The following is a 17901-nucleotide window of genomic DNA, read 5'->3' on the forward strand; positions in this document are numbered from 1 at the left end:
TTATTTATCCTCTCTCTCTCTCTCTCTCTTCTCGATAATTAATTTTTTAGGTATTTAAATTTACTGACTCTCTCTCTCTCTCTTCTTCTCGATAATTAATCTTTTACGTATTTAAATTTTACCGATTCTCTCTCTCTCTCTCTCTCAATTTAATTATTTTATTAATTTATTTTATTAATTAAATTTATAAAAAATATTTTTATTATAAATATTTTATAAATAAATTAAATTTATTTACTTATTTCTTTATACGCACGCACGCACGCACGCCACGCACGCACGCACGCACGCACACAATGTGTTATAGTCTCGCAGCTATAACCTATTTAAATATTAGAACTTCTATATAATCAACGTATAAAATAAGCGTCAGCAGGAAATATTGTTGGGAAACGCGACAGCGAACATTCACCCGATAAAATCGCTGTCGCATGCGAACAACGCGTAAGAATGTTCACCCGGAAACGCGAAAACGCTAACGAAGGAATTCAACTTTGAACTTCCTTCGTTAGCACTTAGACTTTGAACGACCAGGAAAAACCTTCATGACCATATATGGTCATGTCGGCAGGCGACCCCCTTCAAAAATCCCCAAAATTGAGGGAATAAAAGCCGTCCACCGCGGATCCGCGGCGGACAGTCATAAACAGTAAATCTATAATCAAAGTAGTGCACGAAGACTAACCATTAAACTGTGCAACGAGAACAACCGTTAATAAGAAATAGTGCGAACCCGAGGGCTAGCCGCCAAACCGTGCTACGAAGCTCCCGACATAATTACTAACCACGAAACGATCCAGGAAAGAACGACATTAAGGCTTGAAAAAACCGACTAAAGATAAGGAATAAACAAGTATATTCTGTATAATAAACTTCTGTTGTTATATAACTAGAGCGATTATTTTCCTCTCCCGGTTACCCCACACCCTGTGCCGCGCCGGGCACAACATTCTGGTGGCAGCGGTGGGATAGCCGAGATCAAGGACTGTAGAAAAACTCCTTAACTCCTGCAACAAAAGAAAACACAGAATTAATAAATCAAATAAAGCCATTGCTATACTAAAGCAGATAGACTTAAACACGGCAACACGTAACATATACGGACGACAGTGATAAAAAAAAATCACGACCAAGCAGCTGAAAGGAAACACCAGCGCTCAAGGACCAGCATCGATCCACGCAACGCAGACGGACAACGCATCGCCGACGGACAACAACGATCCAGCAGCGTCAGCAGTCGAGCGACCCGAATAGCAACTCGATACGCGACCATGCGAGCCATTGTACTACTAATGTAAGTCAAAATTTACAATTAAATGTCGGAGCCAACAAAGCGAGTTAGGTTTCAAAACCCGCGATTTCTGAGCGAGCCAACGCGATTAGACAATAGGTCAGGACTTGTACCACCGATACAAGTAGCGGAAGAAGCTGTCCGCGACATACGAGATAGCGTGCGAAAAATTTAGAAAATTATTATCCGAGTTCTGAGTCATCCGAAGCGCGTAGTAATGATACTTCCGAACAAAACGGACCACGCGTTAATCAAGTAACATTCAGAAGAAATTATTCACCATTATCCGTCGACCTTAGTATTTTAAATCCGGGAAGAAATATGAATCACGAAGCTGTCGAAAGAGAAATCGAGCGCATGCGAGCGCAATAAGCCGAACAAGGTGCCGCGATTCATGAGGAAGCCGGCGTCCACTCGGCCGAGGGCACAAGTAATATCTTGTGAGCTGAACTCATACAAAACTTTCGCGAAATGTAGGTAGAAATAATAAACCTACGCGAACAAATGCACAATATGCTTACTAATCGAGGAAATACAAATGAAACACGAGTAAATTCAGACAATGTCCCCCTCGATATAACATACGGCCGCACTGATAGAGATATAAGAAATAGGCGTAGCCCCGCACTATTTACCATTAAAAGAAGCGCGAATAATGATTCCCGAGTTTAACGGAACATCGCGACATAAATTACAAGAATTTCTTAACGCTTGTACATACGCGGTACAAAACATTAATCCCGCGGATGAAGAGTCATTGATGCAAGCAATTTTGTATACTAAGCTAAAAGGAAAAGCTATGCAGGATTTTGAAACGCGAGACGTACAAACCTTCGAAGAATTGAAGCAACAACTCGAAGCTTGCTATCAGGCGAAACAAAGCACGACGCACTTATAGATAGAATTCAACTCTTTGAAACAAAAATCAAGTGAAAGTGCTTACGCTTTCGGACAGCGTGTCGATTTAATAACCATGAAATTATACGAATCCATGATGGAAGGAGAGGAACGACCCTCTACCTTTAAAAGGGCAATCCAGGAAACAATTAAAAAACAAGCTTTAATAAATTATGAAATTGGACTGCGAGAAGAATTAAAGACTCTCGTACGTTCATAAAGGTATACCACGCTCCAGGAAGCGATAAACGGCGCGAGCATGGAAGAAAAACTTATTGGATCAACAGGCACCCGAGCTCATGGTTTCGTAAATAAAAATAAAAATGACAATAAACCAACGCGAGCGAATAGAGATCCGAATATTCAATGTTTTAAATGCGGAAAAAATGGACATTGCGGACTGTCGAAACAGTAAATTTACGTTACCAAAACCAGAAAAAAATTCGCGAGTAAATACCGTGAATAAATTTTGCAAACATTGTAAAAAGACAGAACACACCCGTGAAGAATGTTGGAATTTGAACGGACATCCTAAAGTAAATAACACTAATAACCGTAATTCCAAGCCAATTAATAAAATAAAGCATAAAGAAAGCATGCGTGAGCAAAAAACTCCGCATAGACAGAGAAAAAAGAGCATTGACTCCTCAAGCAATAGCGAAGGAGAAGAGGAGGAAGCGAGAAGGAAACAACCGCGACCTGCCTCAGAATATCGCATAACACATGTTAAAAATACGCACACGTCAGCCAAAGATGAGCTGCTGCAAGTATCACTACCGATCCGTGAAGCAAAGGGCGAAACGATAAATATGCTGTACGATTCCGGATCAACAATTTCTCTAATTAAATTAAAAAATTTAAAGGACGATACACCTATATACGAAAAGAAAATTGCGCTCACAGGAATCAGTGGACACAGATTATACACACTAGGAGAAATGTACGCGACAGTTATAATCAACAAACGTGCCATCAAGCATGCATTTTATGTCGTAAAGGATGACATAGCAATAGAGCATGAAGGAATTTTAGGAATAGATTTTCTTAAAAAACAAACAGCAACCTGCGATTACAAACGAAATCAAATAAAAATAAAGGATAGCATATTAAAATTGCATCCATGCAGAAAAATAATCTTGAAACCACGTAGCGAAACAATTATTAAAGCAGCTGTAAACCAGAATCAAATAGGAATAGTGCGCACAAGCGAAACAGCGCTAGGAGTATATATTGGAAGCTGCCTGGTAGAACCAATCAATTTTGTATGTCCTGTAAGTATAATAAACACAACGGACAATACCATTGAAATGGCAACCCCCATAGTTACACTGGAGGACATGGAAGAAAACATAAAAGAGATAAACACCATAGAAACGGGAAGAAAAATGAAAAATGCTATATCCCGTAAGCAGCAAATTTGACAATTATTGCGGACGCAGCATCTAAACGCAGAAGAGAGGCGGACACTCTTTAAAATCTGCGAGGAATACAGTGACATTTTCCATTTAGAGGGAGAACCACTGACATGCACCGCGACGGTAGAGCATGAAATAAACACACGTGCTGACACCGCACCGGTGAACGTGAGACCATATCGCTTGCCAGAAAAACATAAGACAGAAATCAATCAGCAAATAAATGAAATGTTGAAAAATGAAATCATTCGGACTAGTCAAGCACAAGTCAATGGAATGCACCACTGCTAGTAGTACCGAAAAAGATGGACGCATCTGGAAAACCGAAGCTCCGAGTGGTAATAGATTTCCGGAAGCTAAATGAGCTAACGATAGGCGATTCATTTCCTTTACCAAACATAACTGACATTCTGGATCAGCTAGGAAATGCGAAATATTTTACTACATTAGATTTAGCATCGGGATATCATGAAATTCCGATGACTGAACGAGATAAAATGAAAACAGCTTTTTCCACTCCCTACGGTCATTATGAATTTAATCGAATGCCGTTCGGATTAAAAAATGCGCCAGCAACATTTCAAAGATTAATGAATTCCGTCCTAACAGGAATACAAGGACTCAGATGTTTAGTTTATCTTGACGATATCGTGATATACGGATCGAGTCTAAACGATCATAACAAGCGACTTAAAGAAGTGCTGCAACGACTGCGAAAATTTAATTTAAAGCTACAGCCAGATAAATGCGAATTTTTTCGCAAAGAAGTAATTTACTTGGGACATATTATTTCTGAAAACGGAATAGCCCCAGACCCTTCGAAACTAACAGCAATAAGAGAATTTCCGACGCCGAAAAAAATCAAGGATATTCAATCCTTTATAGGACTAGCAGGATACTATAGGAAATTTATTGAAAATTTCTCGCGAATCGCTAAGCCACTCACAAAATTAACAAAAAAGACAGAGAAATTCGAGTGGACAATGGAACAGCAAGCAGCATTCGAAACGTTAAAAGAAAAATTGATGACTGCACCAGTGCTGAAATATCCTGATTTTGCGGAAGAATTCATTGTGACCACCGATGCATCCGACTATGCGATCGGAGCAGTGTTATCACAAGGAGAAGTGGGCAACGACCGACCGATTGCTTACGCCAGCAGAATACTGGCAAAGGCGGAACAAAATTATAATACTACAGAAAAGGAATTATTAGCAATTGTATGGGCTGTTAAACATTTTAGACCATACGTATATGGAATGAAATTTAAAATTGTAACCGATCACAAACCATTAATATGGTTATTTAATGTAAACGACCCCGGATCTAGATTGATCCGATGGAGATTGAAACTTGAAGAATATGATTATGAAATAATCCATAAAGCCGGACGAGCGAACGCAAACGCCGACGCGCTAAGTCGCAACGCGATACCCAGAACATCCATAGAAAAGGATGAAGAAATTCTGAAGATAGAAGAGGAAGAAGAAGAAGGAAAAACTGATAATATAAAAATATATACAGAGGAAGAGAAGCAACAAATATTATCAGAATATCATGATGCACCTGTAGGAGGGCATCAGGGAATCGAACGAACAATTAAAAGAATCCGATTAAAACACAATTGGAAAGGTTTAACGAAAGATGTTGAACAATACATCGCAAAATGCGAATCTTGTCAAAAGAATAAATTATCGAGGAAAAACAAAGTCCCTTTAATAATTATTGACACGCCAAGTAAACCATTCGAAAAATGCGCATTAGATATAGTCGGACCATTAACCGTCACTAATAATGGAAATAAATATTTATTGACTTTTCAAGACAATTTAACTAAATTTAGTAAAGCAATTCCGATTCCGAACCAAGAAGCAAACACCATTAGTAAAGAATTTGTTACAAAAATAATACTCGAACACGGGATACCGGAAAAAAATTTAACAGATCAAGGAACGAATTTCCTTAGCGAAATATTTAAGAATACTTGTAAACTATTGAAAATAAATAAAATACAAACAACCGCGTATCACCCGGAAAGTAACGGCGCGTTAGAACGATCGCATCGAACATTAACAGAGTATCTAAGACATTATATAAATGAGGACCAAACTGATTGGGACGAATGGATACCGTTCGCAATGTTCACATACAACACCACGCCGCACACCGCCACAGGGTATACACCTTTCGAGTTAATATACGGACATCAAGCAGAAATTCCGACAGCGCTAACTAAACCGCCTAAACCGACATACAATTACGATGATTACGCGCAAGAATTGAAAGAAAGACTACGTGCAACTAATCAGCTTGCGAAAGAACATTTAAAAGAAGAAAAATTTAAAGCAAAAAAGCAGTATGATAAAAATACAAGGGAAGCACATTTTAAGATAGGCGACAAAGTATTGATTTACGACGAAACTCTGCGACGAGGAAGATCAAAGAAATTAGAATCGTTATGGACTGGGCCATATACGATCTTAGAAAAAAATTCAGACGTGAATTACACCGTAAAAAAGGAAGAAAAACCGTGCGCATGCACATAAATAAATTAAAATTATTTATAGAAAATTAATAAAACTTACCGAGAAGGAGGCTGCAGCACACCGCTACGGCCTGCGCGGCGCTCACAGGCCAGCCGCCAAAAACTGCGACGGTCCAGCTGCCGCTGGAAACGTAAACAGGCCCACAGCCCAGGAAGATCCATCGGTTCACAGGGCACCTTTAAACGGACCTGTCGAGTGGATAAATCCACCCGCACCGATAAACCATATGGTCCCCGTGAATATACACGGTCACACGCCCGACCGAAGGGCTCGGGAAGTAACACCCTTTCATCAGCGGGCACTCGCGACGTCAGTTCGATAAACTCTAACAGGCACTCCTCGTTAATAAACTTTTCCAAATAATATAAATAAATGATAAATGAAATTATTCTACATCTAAAAGAAGCGATAATACAGTTACCGCAAGGAGCATATTTTCTTTTTCAAATAAAAAACGACGAATGGCTAACGATCGAAAATTATATAAAAGTAAGCGCGTATTGCGAGAAAACAAGCATATACACAATCTTAAATGTAATTCCGTTACCGACACCTAACTACGAAAATAATTTTATACATACGGAAGTAGCTAATAAGTTGATCGCTGTAAATAAAGAAACACATACCTATCTAATTCTAAAAAAACAAGATTTAAACGAGTGTACAAATAATAATAATTTATATATATGCGAAAAGAATCAACCGATCTATCATGTTAATGAAAATACACCGTGCGAAGCAAAAATTTATGTACAAGGACAAAACTATCGAAATCAGTGTAATATAGGTCATAAGAAAGCGACAATATGGATCACATTACAACAACCGCACTCTTGGTTATATCCGACTGCATTCGAGCAGCATATTACAATAAAATGTAGTGATCATCCCGAATATAAAAAGATAATAAAAAATACAGGTCGAATTACGTTATATGATAACTGTAAACTAACTACTACAGGCATGACGATACAGACAGAAACGATTACGTATAATACAAATATAGAAACATTTTTACCAGAATTTAAAATAACGATCAAAGAAATTAACGACACACAAAATCGCGATTACGAATTTAAAAGAATTATAAATAATCCATTAGAATTAAAAGGGCTAAGTAAAAAACTAGAAGAAATTAATGACAACTTAAATAATAACGACAGTAACTTTTTCAAACAAAAGTAATTCATTTATACAACAGCCTCTAGTGGAATAACTATTTTAATAATTATAGCATTAATAGCATGGATAATTATCCAACATAGGAAAAGAAAACCTAAACAACCAGGTGTTATTACCTTAGTAGACGAAATTGACAAATCGTATAGAATGCCTAAACCAATATTGAAAAGAAACAGAAGCACACGATTTTAAGAACAAAAGGGTATAAGCTAGATATAAGAAACGATTGTAATCACATTGTAAAACGGGAAAAACATTATATTATATTCAATTTGTATTATAGAAAAACTTCGTTTAAACCTCCGTTTTTCTTTTTTAACGGGGGAGGGATGTTATAGCCTTGCAGACTATAACCTATTTAAATATTAGTACCTATATATAATTAAATTAAGTGTCAGCATGAAATATTGTTGAGAAATGCGGCAGCCTGATAGAATCGCTGCCTCAGCAATCCAAGCGTAAGAACGTTCACCCGGAAGCGCGAAAACGCTAACGAAGGAATTCAACTTTGAACTTCCTTCGTTAGCACTTGGACTTTGGACGACCCGGAAAAACCTCTATGACCATACATGGTCATGTCGCCGGGCGATCCCCTCCAAAAATCCCCAAAATTAAGGGAATAAAAGCCGTCCACCGCGGATCCGCGGCGAACAGTCATAAACAGTGAATCTATAGTCAGAACAGTGCGCGAAGACTGACCGTTGATAAGACATAGTGCGAATCCGAGTGCTAGCCGCCAAACCGAGCTACGAAGCTCCCGACATAATAACTAATCACGAAGGGATCCAGGAAAGGACGACATTAAGGCTTGAGAAAACCGACTAAAGATAAGGGATAAATAAGTATATTCTGTTTAATAAATTTCTGTTGCTAAATAACTGGAGCGATTATTTCCCTCTCCCGGCTACCCCACACCCTGTGCCGCGCCGGGCACAACAATGTGTTGTGGGGTAGCCGGGAAAGTTAGATAATCACGGGATCCTGAGTTCCTTTTTTTATTTGTAATCTCTTTATTTCAAAGTACAATTTGCTTATTAATATATTGCTTATAAATATATTTTTATTTGGAAATAATTGTATATCAATCAATTTCCTTCGAGCCCTCTCTTCGTAGCTCATTCCTGAATCGCTTCGTTCTTATTCTTAGTGTGTTTAGTCACTTCGTCGGATGTTTCATGCAGTGTAGTAACTAGCCCTTGGTTTAGCACTACTAACGTTCGTTGTTTGATTTTTTATTAATGACTGTCTGCCGCGGATTCGCGGTGGACGGCTTTTATTCCCTTGATTTGGGGGTGTTTTGGAGGGGATCGCCTAGCGACATGACCATGTATGGTCATGGAGGTTTTTCGTGGCGTCCAAAGTCTAAGTGCAAGCGAAGGAGGTTCAAAGTCGAATCCCTTCGTTAGCGTTTTCGCGTTTCCGGCGAACGTCCTTACGCGTGGTTCGCTGAGGTAGCGGTTTTGCACGGTTCGCGAATATTCTATTAATATTATCAAAATAATAAGTTATAGTCTTTCGGACTATAACAACATCAACCTCATTCTTATAATTAAACATTAATAAAACATCCCTCACTAATGTTATACCATTAATAGACATCAAAAAATACATATACGTACAAAAAAAAATATATATATATACATATCTTTCATAATGTAAAATAGGAAAAATTAAATTGAATCACAAAATATATATATTCAATCAAAATGATCATAAACTCAAAAACATATAAAGAAATATTAAAATCAATAAATAAAATCTTAAAAGAAGACCCTTACCCGTATATTATGCCCAATGACAATTCATACGTATCCCATTGCCTTATTCCTGGCTCACATGCATGCATAACCTCGCTGTTCAATTCACCATAAGAACTGTAACAAAATTTTATAATTAGAAACGAATATCATATAAAAGTTGCAAAAAAAAATTAATAAATATAATAAAAATTAATAAATCAGTACTTATATGTATATATGTATATATATACAGGGTGTCAATTAAGTCCCGGGACGGCTGAATATTTTCTCATGTAAGGTATTTTTGAAAAAGGTCAAGGTCATTTCTGAAGTAATTTTCAACGAGGAATTCAACGGTGACCTTCAATTTGACCTTGAGCTTGACCTTCAAGGTTATTTGAAGGTCAAAGTGTTTTTTTAAAATAGGAACCCCTATTTTTGATTGTATATTCTTATAGCTGACCTCGATAGCTTTCCAAAACACTATAATAAAATATTTTTCCCTCAAGCATTTATCGAGTTATGATGCTTCAAATCATTTCTTAATTTTACATAAACCGTAAAATATCTTGTAAAATATTCACTTTTCGATTATTTTACCTTAATACTTTTATGTACAAAATAATGAGAGGAATCAATTGGCGTAAAGAAAACATATAGTTGTTTTTAAGAAAAAATATGGAATTGTTAATTGCAAATTACATATTTTTTCTTAAAAACAACTATATGTTTTCTTTACGCCAATTGATTCCTCTCATTATTTTGTACATAAAAGTATTAAGGTAAAATAATCGAAAAGTGAATATTTTACAAGATATTTTACGGTTTATGTAAAATTAAGAAATGATTTGAAGCATCATAACTCGATAAATGCTTGAGGGAAAAATATTTTATTATAGTGTTTTGGAAAGCTCTCGAGGTCAGCTATAAGAATATACAATCAAAAATAGGGGGGGGTTCCTATTTAAAAAAAACACTTTGACCTTCAAATAACCTTGAAGGTCAAGCTCAAGGTCAAATTGAAGGTCACCGTTGAATTCCTCATTGAAAATTACTTCAGAAATGACCTTGACCTTTTTCAAAAATACCTTACATGAGAAAATATTCAGCCGTCCCGGGACTTAATTGACACCCTGTATATATACAGGGTGTCCCTAAATTCGCGCCCACGGAGTACAAGGCGTGATACTTTAAGCTAAAAGAAATAACTTTTTCCTTTAGCAAAATTGCGTGCGATAAGTAGTTTTTGAAGGAGAGCAGGTTGAAGTAAACCAATAGGCGTTCTGGTGTAAGTGGCGCTCAGGGCCGGCGCGCGCGCTTCGCTCACTTGTATCAAATTCTTGACTAGTATTTACAAGTAATGTTAAAACATTAATGCTTTGTTATAATTAGTTTACTATGAATTTATTTTTATCTTAGTTATGATTTTATTTTAATTATACATATAATTAGTTAGATTATACTTAAGACTCAAATAATAAGAATCAACTTGAATACTGAACCGTGATCTTTTTCCATATTGTATTCTTTAAAAAGTGAATAATTAACAAAATAAATATTGCTTTTATTTCTTACGTAATAAAAGATAAAAGAATGTCTGATTTCGTAGATCTATCTGAAAATAGAGACAAATGTAAATAGTAATGTGCTTTGCGAGCTAAACGCGTTTCTATTCTTCTAAATTTTTTTCTTTTTTGATCATTTTCTTACATTTTGGAAAATTTTCTACATTTTGAGTCTTAAGTATAACTAATTATATGTATAATTAAAATAAAATCATAACTAAGATAAAAATAAATTCATAGTAAACTAATTATAACAAAGCATTAATGTTTTAACATTACTTGTAAATACTAGTCAAGAATTTGATACAAGTGAGCGAAGCGCGCGCGCCGGCCCTGAGCGCCACTTACACCAGAACGCCTATTGGTTTACTTCAACCTGCTCTCTTTCAAAAACTACTTATCGCACGCAATTTTGCTAAAGGAAAAAGTTATTTCTTTTAGCCTAAAGTATCACACCTTGTACTCCGTGGGCGCGAATTTAGGGACACCCTGTATATATATATATATATATATATATATATATATATTGTATATATGTGTGTATGTATTTTATTAAGACATCGGTATTATAATGACTTTCGATTATATGAGCATTTTTAGTAGTACTGTTATAAAGCGTCTTTTAACTTTATATTTATTAATTTTACATTATTAGATTATTAACAATGTTAAAATATTTAATTATTAATTATTCAGAGGTAATTGGACTACCTCTTTATAGTTATATAATATGTTTATATAATATGTTTTGTATGCTGTGTATTGTGCATATTTGTTCAAAAAAATGAACGAATCTGCCAAAAAAATGGGCAGAGCAATTGGCGATCGCATTTGCATTAGCCGCGCCGTACACTCATAACGGCGGCGGCCGACGCGCGCGCGCGACGCTTATAAAAATCTTTACGAATCCGAGCGCGACATTTTACTTTGAATTATTAACGTCTTTCCACCAAACGGTCGCCCGAAAGGAGGGGCATATATCAACAGAGCAATAAGCTAGTCTTGACTTTGAAACATTATCAACAAATAAACACAACTAGAAAATTCTAAGTCTAGAAAATTCGAGCGACTTCTAGCGTCCTGTTGATATATAAACCCCTTCGCGCGACCGTCCTCTCTCACTTGCGTTAGTATTCCTAAGCAACAGTGCGCTATTCCTCGGAAACGAATTTTATAAAACCAGAAGTTCTCGTCGGTCTTCTGGAGTCCGTCGCTTGCGGACTTTTATACTTCGTCGCTTCAAACTAGAAAATCGCGTTGCTTTCCGCGCTATATTATTGAGCCTTAAAGAGAGACATTTTATAATAAATCCGATATCGATAGATAGTGAATTTTTTATTGTAAATAAGACTAAGTGTAAAATAAACTTTAATTTTAAACTACTCTCGCTGTCACTTTGTCTCCTACCGCGATCTCGCACATTTGTTGGTCCTTCGAGCCGGAGACTTTTCCGTGTGTCGTGCTTGTGCAGTGTGTGATCCGGTCTTTACGCGTGCTTGCTCAGCGCTTCTGAGTTGACCACCTGAAAAGGAAGCAAGTGACTATGAGTGTCGAGATAGTGAAATTAGCGGACGCTCAACTAAATCTTTTCGGGAAAATCGCTCGAACGGGCGACAATCTCCGTAAGATTGGAACAGCCAAAACCACGCGAGGGGTCGTCGAGGCTTGCCTGCAGGGTCTGGAAAAGAAGTGGAGTAAGTTCGACCAACAAGACGATGAGCTATTTCCTCACCGAGATGCGCTTCTAGACCATGAATATTACAAGCAAGATTTACCTTTTTTGGCTGAAGAAGCATACCTCCAGCAAAAGGGCGCTCTCCTGGAGCTCCTCCAGGGCCTTGACAAAAGGGAAACGACAGCTGCTGCAGGAGTCGATTCAGCGCCACCTCATCTCCCTCGCACTACGCCTCGGATACAGTTGCCGCACTTCTCGGGGAAGTACGAAGATTGGCCAGCCTTCAGAGATCTCTTCATCTCCATAATTGAGAGGAATGCCTCTATAACGCAAGTAGAAAAACTACATTATTTAAAAACCTGCTTAAAGGGCGAAGCTGAATTATTGATTCGCGATCTATCGACAACGTCCGAGAATTTCACAAGAGCATGGGACGCGCTAAGTGCTTACTATGTAAATAAGAGACTGCTCGTGCGCGCCTACTTCGCGAGAGTTTTCGCGCTCCCAAAACTTAAGAATGAATCGGCGACGGAATTGCGCAAAGTCTTCCACGGCGTGAAGTCGGTGGTCAGCTCGCTCGAAAGCATAAATCGGCCAATCTCAAGCTGCGAAGATTTATTCGTTTATCTCGCGGTCGAGTTGCTCGACACTCGCTCACGTCGAGAGTGGGAAAACTCTATTAGCGATTCGGTAGAACCTCCTTCGTATAAAGTACTCGAACAATTTTTCGAGAGACGGTTGCACACCCTCGAGTCGATGGCACCGGTGAATATGGCTGATCGTACTTCCTCTAAGTCAGAACTGAGGACGACGCGGAGTCACCACGCGCGAAAACAGGAGGCAAAGTCGGAGGGATCGCGAGGACGGTGTTCACTCTGTCAGAAAGACAACTTCATAATGCTATGTGACTCCTACAAGAAAAAAACTGTGTCCGATCGAAGGCATCACGTTGAGACCAATAACTTATGCCTCAACTGCCTCGGGCGCCACAAGGTTGACGACTGCAACTCTAAAAAAAACTGTACCGCATGTGGCAATCGACACCACACTTCCATGCATGACGCCTTCAGGGAAGCCGAGATCACTACAAGCACGAACGTTGCCCTACGAAATGCTGGAACTCACTCCACCGTTCTTCTAGCAACGGCGCGCATACGAGTAGCCGATCGTAACGGTAATTGGCATCCCGCGCGCGCTCTACTCGATCAAGGCTCCGAGTCGTCGATCATTTCCCATCGTTTTGCGAGAAAATTCTACCGCACTCTCCGGTAACGGTCGCCGTGTACGGAGTCGGCGGCTAGAAGACGAGCACCTCACGAAGTCGAGTCACACTTACCATGGCTCCTCGGAGTGAGGGTCCTTCAATCCAGTTGATAGCCCTGGTCCTTCCGCGTCAACTCACGGCCTACTCTGGCGCAGGCCCTCTCGGCTCCAGGACTTGGTCGCACACTCAAGGAGTGCTACTCGCCGATCCTGACTTCAGTGCTGAAGATCCAGTAGATCTCCTCCTTGGCGCCGACATTTATAGCGAAATTCTCTTGCCTGGTCTACGGAAGGGTCTACTCGTCACGAACCTGTAATTCAAAACACAATTTTAGGATGGATACTCTTCGAAGCCGCCGAAGACGGACCTTCTCCGACAACAATGCGCTCACATCAATGCCAAGTGGAGGAAGACCTCTCCGAGATGGTGCGACATCTATGGGCACAGGAGGAGCTCCCCTCCGCTCCACTTGCTCTCTCCAAGGCTGAAGTCGAGTGCGAAGAAGCACTACGTTCGCACCCATTTTCGGAAGGCCGACGGCCGGTACGTTGTGCGACTGCCTCTAGCCGCATCCTTACCCGATCTCTCCGGAACTCGGCGTATCGCTCTCCGCGCTCTGAAACAAATGGAAATTCGTTTCATTAAAGATTCTTCGTTCTACACTCTTTATCGAGAATTTATGCAGCAATACATAGAGCTCGGATACATGCAGCCGGTGCGAGCTCCAGCTGACAACACAGCAGTCTGCTATTTACCTCATCAAGGAGTCCTGCGGAAATCTAGCGTCACGACCAAACTCCGAGTAGTCTTTAATGGCTCGGCGATTGTGACAACGGGTTCCTCTCTGAATCAGCATCTGCACAGCGGACCCAATCTTCTACCGACTCTAGCGGACGTGCTTCTTCGATGGCGACGCCATCGCTACGTGCTCGCCACGGACATCGAAAAGATGTACCGGCAGATCGAAGTCCATCATCAAGATCGAGATCTACAAAGAATACTGTGGCAGTCAAGCCCTGAAGACAACATACAGGAGTACCAACTCAAAACCGTAACTTACGGACTATCCTGCGCACCTTTTCTTGCCATTCGCACACTGCATCAACTTGCTCTTGATGAGAAGTCAAGCTACCCGCTCGGAGCGTCTGCCCTTCTCAAGGATATCTATATGGACGACGTCCTCACCGGCGCATCCACGCTCAAAGAAGCCAAGGATCTTCTGCGGCAGTTGACCAGAATCTGCAGGGCGGGCGGTTTTCCGCTTAAAAAATGGTCCGCTAATGATGCCGCTCTACTCAGCGACGTACCCGCCGAGGATCGGCTACAACGTGAACCTCGGTGGTGGTTACCCGGAGAAAGTCATTCGACTCTGGGCTTGCTTTGGCACCCTCACGAGGACTCTTTCGCCTTTTCAATGTCCATTACTCAGCCGAACGTCTTCTCAAAACGTACTGTCCTCTCCTTGACAGCCAGATTGTTTGATCCGCTGGGGTGGCTCTCCCCCGTGACGGTATGGGCTAAGATCTGGATCCAAGCCACCTGGTTGCGAGGCGTCGAGTGGGATGACTCTTTGCCCGAGAATGACGTCCATCAATGGAGAAGCTGGCAGGCAGAGCTCCCGCACCTAGGGGACATCAGGATTCCTCGCTGGCTTGCGTCTGGACCAAATGACAGTACACAGGAAATCCATGGATTTGCCGACGCCTCAGAGAAAGCTTTCGCCGCCGTAGTCTACCTGCTCATACGAGACAAGGACAATCAAGTCAAGGTAACTCTTCTCTCTGCCAAAACTAAAGTAGCACCTCTGAAGCAGGTTACCTTACCTCGGTTGGAGTTGTGCGCCGCTACCCTGCTGACACGGCTTGTCGCTCACACCCGCCTAACTCTGGATGCCGCGACCACCTCGATGTATATGTGGACTGACTCCACTATCGTCTTAGGATGGATCCGAGGCCACCCAGCTTCCTGGAAGACTTACGTGGCTAATAGGGTCAGCGAAATCCAAACCACGTTACCAGACGTCGCGTGGCACCACACTCCTGGAGGAGACAATCCAGCCGACTGCTTCTCGAGGCCTGTCTCCCTCGGAGTTGAAAGATCACCCACTCTGGTGGAGCGGCCCCCCCCTGGTTACAAGGAGGTCGAGAACAATGGCCGCCCGATCCTGCCCGCATCCACGACGCCGAACTGCCTGAGCTTCGCCTCGGCGTCCACCAAACCACTGTAACTAATATTTCGGTCGATGAACCGGAGCTTTTAACGCGATTCTCCGAACTGCACCGCCTGTTGAGGATCACCGCCTGGTGCCGCCGTTGGTTATGCCTCAGGAAGTCTGAAAGAATGGTCCAAAGAGCCGGCGACGATCTCCCCGCTACCGTCCTGCTACCTTCCGAGCTAGCTGAAGCGCTGACTGGCTGGATACGGGTGGTCCAATCTATCAACTTTAAAAAAGAAATAAAGTTAGTACAAAAAACCACTCTACTTCCTGCAAAGGGCGCGCTAGCCAAACTAAGCCTCTTCCTCGACAACAAGGGCATACTGTGCGTCGGCGGACGGCTGGGCAATGCTTCAATGACTCGCGAGGCGAAGCACCCGACATTACTTCCCAGCACCTCTCATCTAACGCAGCTACTGATCAAGGCCACGCACCTGCGAACATTGCATGGAGGAGTGCAGCTTACCCTGACCTCCCTGCGCCAGGAGTACTAACTTATACGTGGAAGAGCTTTGGTGAAGAACTACATTCACCGCTGTCTGCCGTGCTTGCGTTGGCGGGCGGCTTCTCCTCAGCCGCCAATGGGTAACTTGCCCCGAGGGCATGCATTCACGGCTTTTTTTGCACACGGGCGTCGACTATGCTGGACCAATCTAGTTACGCAACTCCAAGGGTCGAGGCCATCGAGCTTATAAGTCATACCTAATAATATTTGTTTGTCTCAGCTGCCGCGCGGTCCACCTTGATGTCGCCTCCGACTATACCTCCGATGCCTTCTTGGCCGCCCTGCGTCGATTCATCAGTCATCGCGGCCTATGTAAGGTCCTCTACAGCGACCGCGGAACTAATTTTGTGGGTGCCGATAAACAGCTACGTGCGCTCTTTTCCGCCAGCAGCAAGGAAGAACGTCAAATCCATAACCGCCTAGCAGATGAGAGAATTGAGTGGCGATTCAATCCACCAGCCGCTCCTCATTTCAGCGGTCTCTGGGAGGCCGCCGTTAAGTCAGTGAAGCATCACCTTCGTCGTGTGGTCGGAGACGCAAAATTGACCTACGAGGAGATGGCCACGCTTCTTGCGCAAGTTGAATCCTGCCTCAACTCTCGGCCGCTGCAACCCATGTCGGACGACCCAGAGGACCTCGAAGCGCTGACTCCTGGCCATTTCCTCGTAGGCACCGCGCTTAATGCCATTCCAACTTCACCAATTGTCGAAGAGCCAAAGACGTTACTCACCAGGTGGAGGCTGATTAGCCAGATGCGAGACAGCTTCTGGACTAGGTGGTTGCGAGAGTACCTCCACTCTCTGACGCATCGACCAAAATGGTTCAAGGCCGACGAGCAAGTCCGCATCGGCCGCCTGTGTCTGCTCCGGAGTGAAATATCACCACCTAATAAATGGCCCCTAGCAAGAATTGAGAGCATCTACCCTGGGAGAGACGGCCACATACGAGTCGTCGACGTGCGCACCTCCACCAGCAGCCTAACACGACCTGTCAACAAACTAGTGCTCCTCCCCATCAACTCCTGCGCCAGAGGAGACGGCGAATCGTAAAAAAAAAAAAAAAAAACTATATTAGTATCATTTAATTTTGTACTTTCCTTCTACAAATTATTTTGCTAATAATTAGAAATTTAGTCTTTCTTATCAATTAATGGTATTATCGATTAATAGTATTTCTATAAATTTGAAATCAGTATCTACTTATCTTTGTACGCCTAGCATCAGCAATAACACCGTCACACTCCACCCACTTGCTCACTACATGATACTTCCCTTCGGCGACATCGAAAAGGGAGTGTCTCGATCGTATCGGTTCCCCATACGAGGCGGGCGGAATGTTCAAAAAAATGAACGAATCTGCCAAAAAAATGGGCAGAGCAATTCGCGATCGCATTTGCATTAGCCGCGCCGTACACTCATAACGGCGGCGGCCGACGCGCGCGCGCGACGCTTATAAAAATCTTTACGAATCCGAGCACGACATTTTACTTTGAATTATTAACGTCTTTCCAAACGGTCGCCCGAAAGGAGGGGCATATATCAACAGAGCAATAAGCTAGTCTTGACTTTGAAACATTATCAACAAATAAACACGACTAAAAAATTCTA

General features: G+C 41.6%; 3 protein-coding genes across 3 annotated transcripts; all 3 read left to right on the plus strand.

Annotated features, from left to right (window-relative positions):
* The first annotated feature begins 12178 nt into the window (after nucleotides 1-12178).
* On the plus strand, nucleotides 12179-13582 carry LOC112637361. Its single transcript, XM_025406845.1, has one exon. It carries the CDS (start codon nucleotides 12179-12181, stop codon nucleotides 13580-13582), a length of 1404 nt encoding a protein of 467 aa, XP_025262630.1.
* A 65-nt stretch (nucleotides 13583-13647) lies between these two features.
* LOC105253514 lies at nucleotides 13648-15801 on the plus strand. The gene is made up of 3 exons (XM_025406846.1): nucleotides 13648-13867; nucleotides 13909-14117; nucleotides 14260-15801. Exons 1-3 carry the CDS (start codon nucleotides 13648-13650, stop codon nucleotides 15799-15801), a joined length of 1971 nt encoding a protein of 656 aa, XP_025262631.1.
* A 113-nt stretch (nucleotides 15802-15914) lies between these two features.
* On the plus strand, nucleotides 15915-17343 carry LOC112637362. The gene is made up of 2 exons (XM_025406847.1): nucleotides 15915-16276; nucleotides 16515-17343. The coding sequence occupies exons 1-2, from the start codon at nucleotides 15915-15917 to the stop codon at nucleotides 17341-17343; spliced, it is 1191 nt and encodes a 396-aa protein (XP_025262632.1).
* Nucleotides 17344-17901: the final 558 nt, after the last annotated feature.

This window comes from Camponotus floridanus, unplaced genomic scaffold (assembly GCF_003227725.1).
Source record: "Camponotus floridanus strain SB8 unplaced genomic scaffold, Cflo_v7.5 scaffold158, whole genome shotgun sequence".
In the NCBI taxonomy this organism is placed as follows: Eukaryota; Metazoa; Arthropoda; class Insecta; order Hymenoptera; family Formicidae; genus Camponotus; species Camponotus floridanus.

Coding starts and splice junctions, on each gene's coding strand:
- LOC112637361 (XM_025406845.1), top strand. CDS start 12,179: ATGAGTGTCGAGATAGTGAAATTAGCGGACGCTCAACTAAATCTTTTC.
- LOC105253514 (XM_025406846.1), top strand. CDS start 13,648: ATGGCTCCTCGGAGTGAGGGTCCTTCAATCCAGTTGATAGCCCTGGTC. Junction 13,868..13,908: donor CTTGCCTGGTCTACGGAAGG/GTCTACTCGTCA, acceptor ACACAATTTTAG/GATGGATACTCTTCGAAGCC. Junction 14,118..14,259: donor TTTCGGAAGGCCGACGGCCG/GTACGTTGTGCG, acceptor GAATTTATGCAG/CAATACATAGAGCTCGGATA.
- LOC112637362 (XM_025406847.1), top strand. CDS start 15,915: ATGGTCCAAAGAGCCGGCGACGATCTCCCCGCTACCGTCCTGCTACCT. Junction 16,277..16,514: donor CTGACCTCCCTGCGCCAGGA/GTACTAACTTAT, acceptor TGTTTGTCTCAG/CTGCCGCGCGGTCCACCTTG.